General features: G+C 63.7%; 1 protein-coding gene across 1 annotated transcript in view; it reads left to right on the top strand.

Moving 5' to 3' along the window:
• LOC104081492 (gastrula zinc finger protein XlCGF7.1-like) overlaps positions 1-165 on the top strand; it is a 1,442-nt gene extending 1,277 nt beyond the window's left edge. Inside the window, exon 3 of the mRNA XM_009584264.1 lies at positions 7-165. Coding sequence (XP_009582559.1) covers positions 7-165 — 159 coding nt within the window. The remainder of the gene's footprint in view (positions 1-6) is intronic.
• Positions 166-443: the final 278 nt, after the last annotated feature.

The following is a 443-nucleotide window of genomic DNA, read 5'->3' as shown; positions in this document are numbered from 1 at the left end:
GGCAAGGCCTTCTGCGTCAGCTCCACCCTGGTCAAGCACCAACGCATCCACACCGGCGAGAAGCCCTACGGCTGCGGGCGCTGCGGCAAGCGCTTCCGCTACAAGCCCCAGTTCACCCGTCACCTGAAGGTCCACCCCGACGAGGATCCGGCGTGTGGCCCGTAGGACGCTTGGAGATGGATGGGGGACGCTCACCGGGACGAGATGGGCACCGGCATCTCCATGGTGGGGTCCATTGTCATGGCGTCCCCGTTAGGACCTGACGAAGGAGGGTGGTAGCGTGGCATGGTGTCCACCATGCTATGGTTGAACCTGGTGTATGGCTTCTGGTCCCGCTTGGAGGTGGACTGGGGGCACTCTGGGGACTCGGCAGGATGGGATAGGCACCAGCATCTCCGTGCCATGGTCCATCATGGTGGCAGCCTCGTTAGGGCCTAACGAAG

Source organism: Fulmarus glacialis, unplaced genomic scaffold (genome assembly GCF_000690835.1).
Source record: "Fulmarus glacialis isolate BGI_N327 unplaced genomic scaffold, ASM69083v1 scaffold26028, whole genome shotgun sequence".
NCBI classification, from domain to species: Eukaryota; Metazoa; Chordata; class Aves; order Procellariiformes; family Procellariidae; genus Fulmarus; species Fulmarus glacialis.
This window is presented reverse-complemented; position numbering and strand designations above follow the sequence as displayed.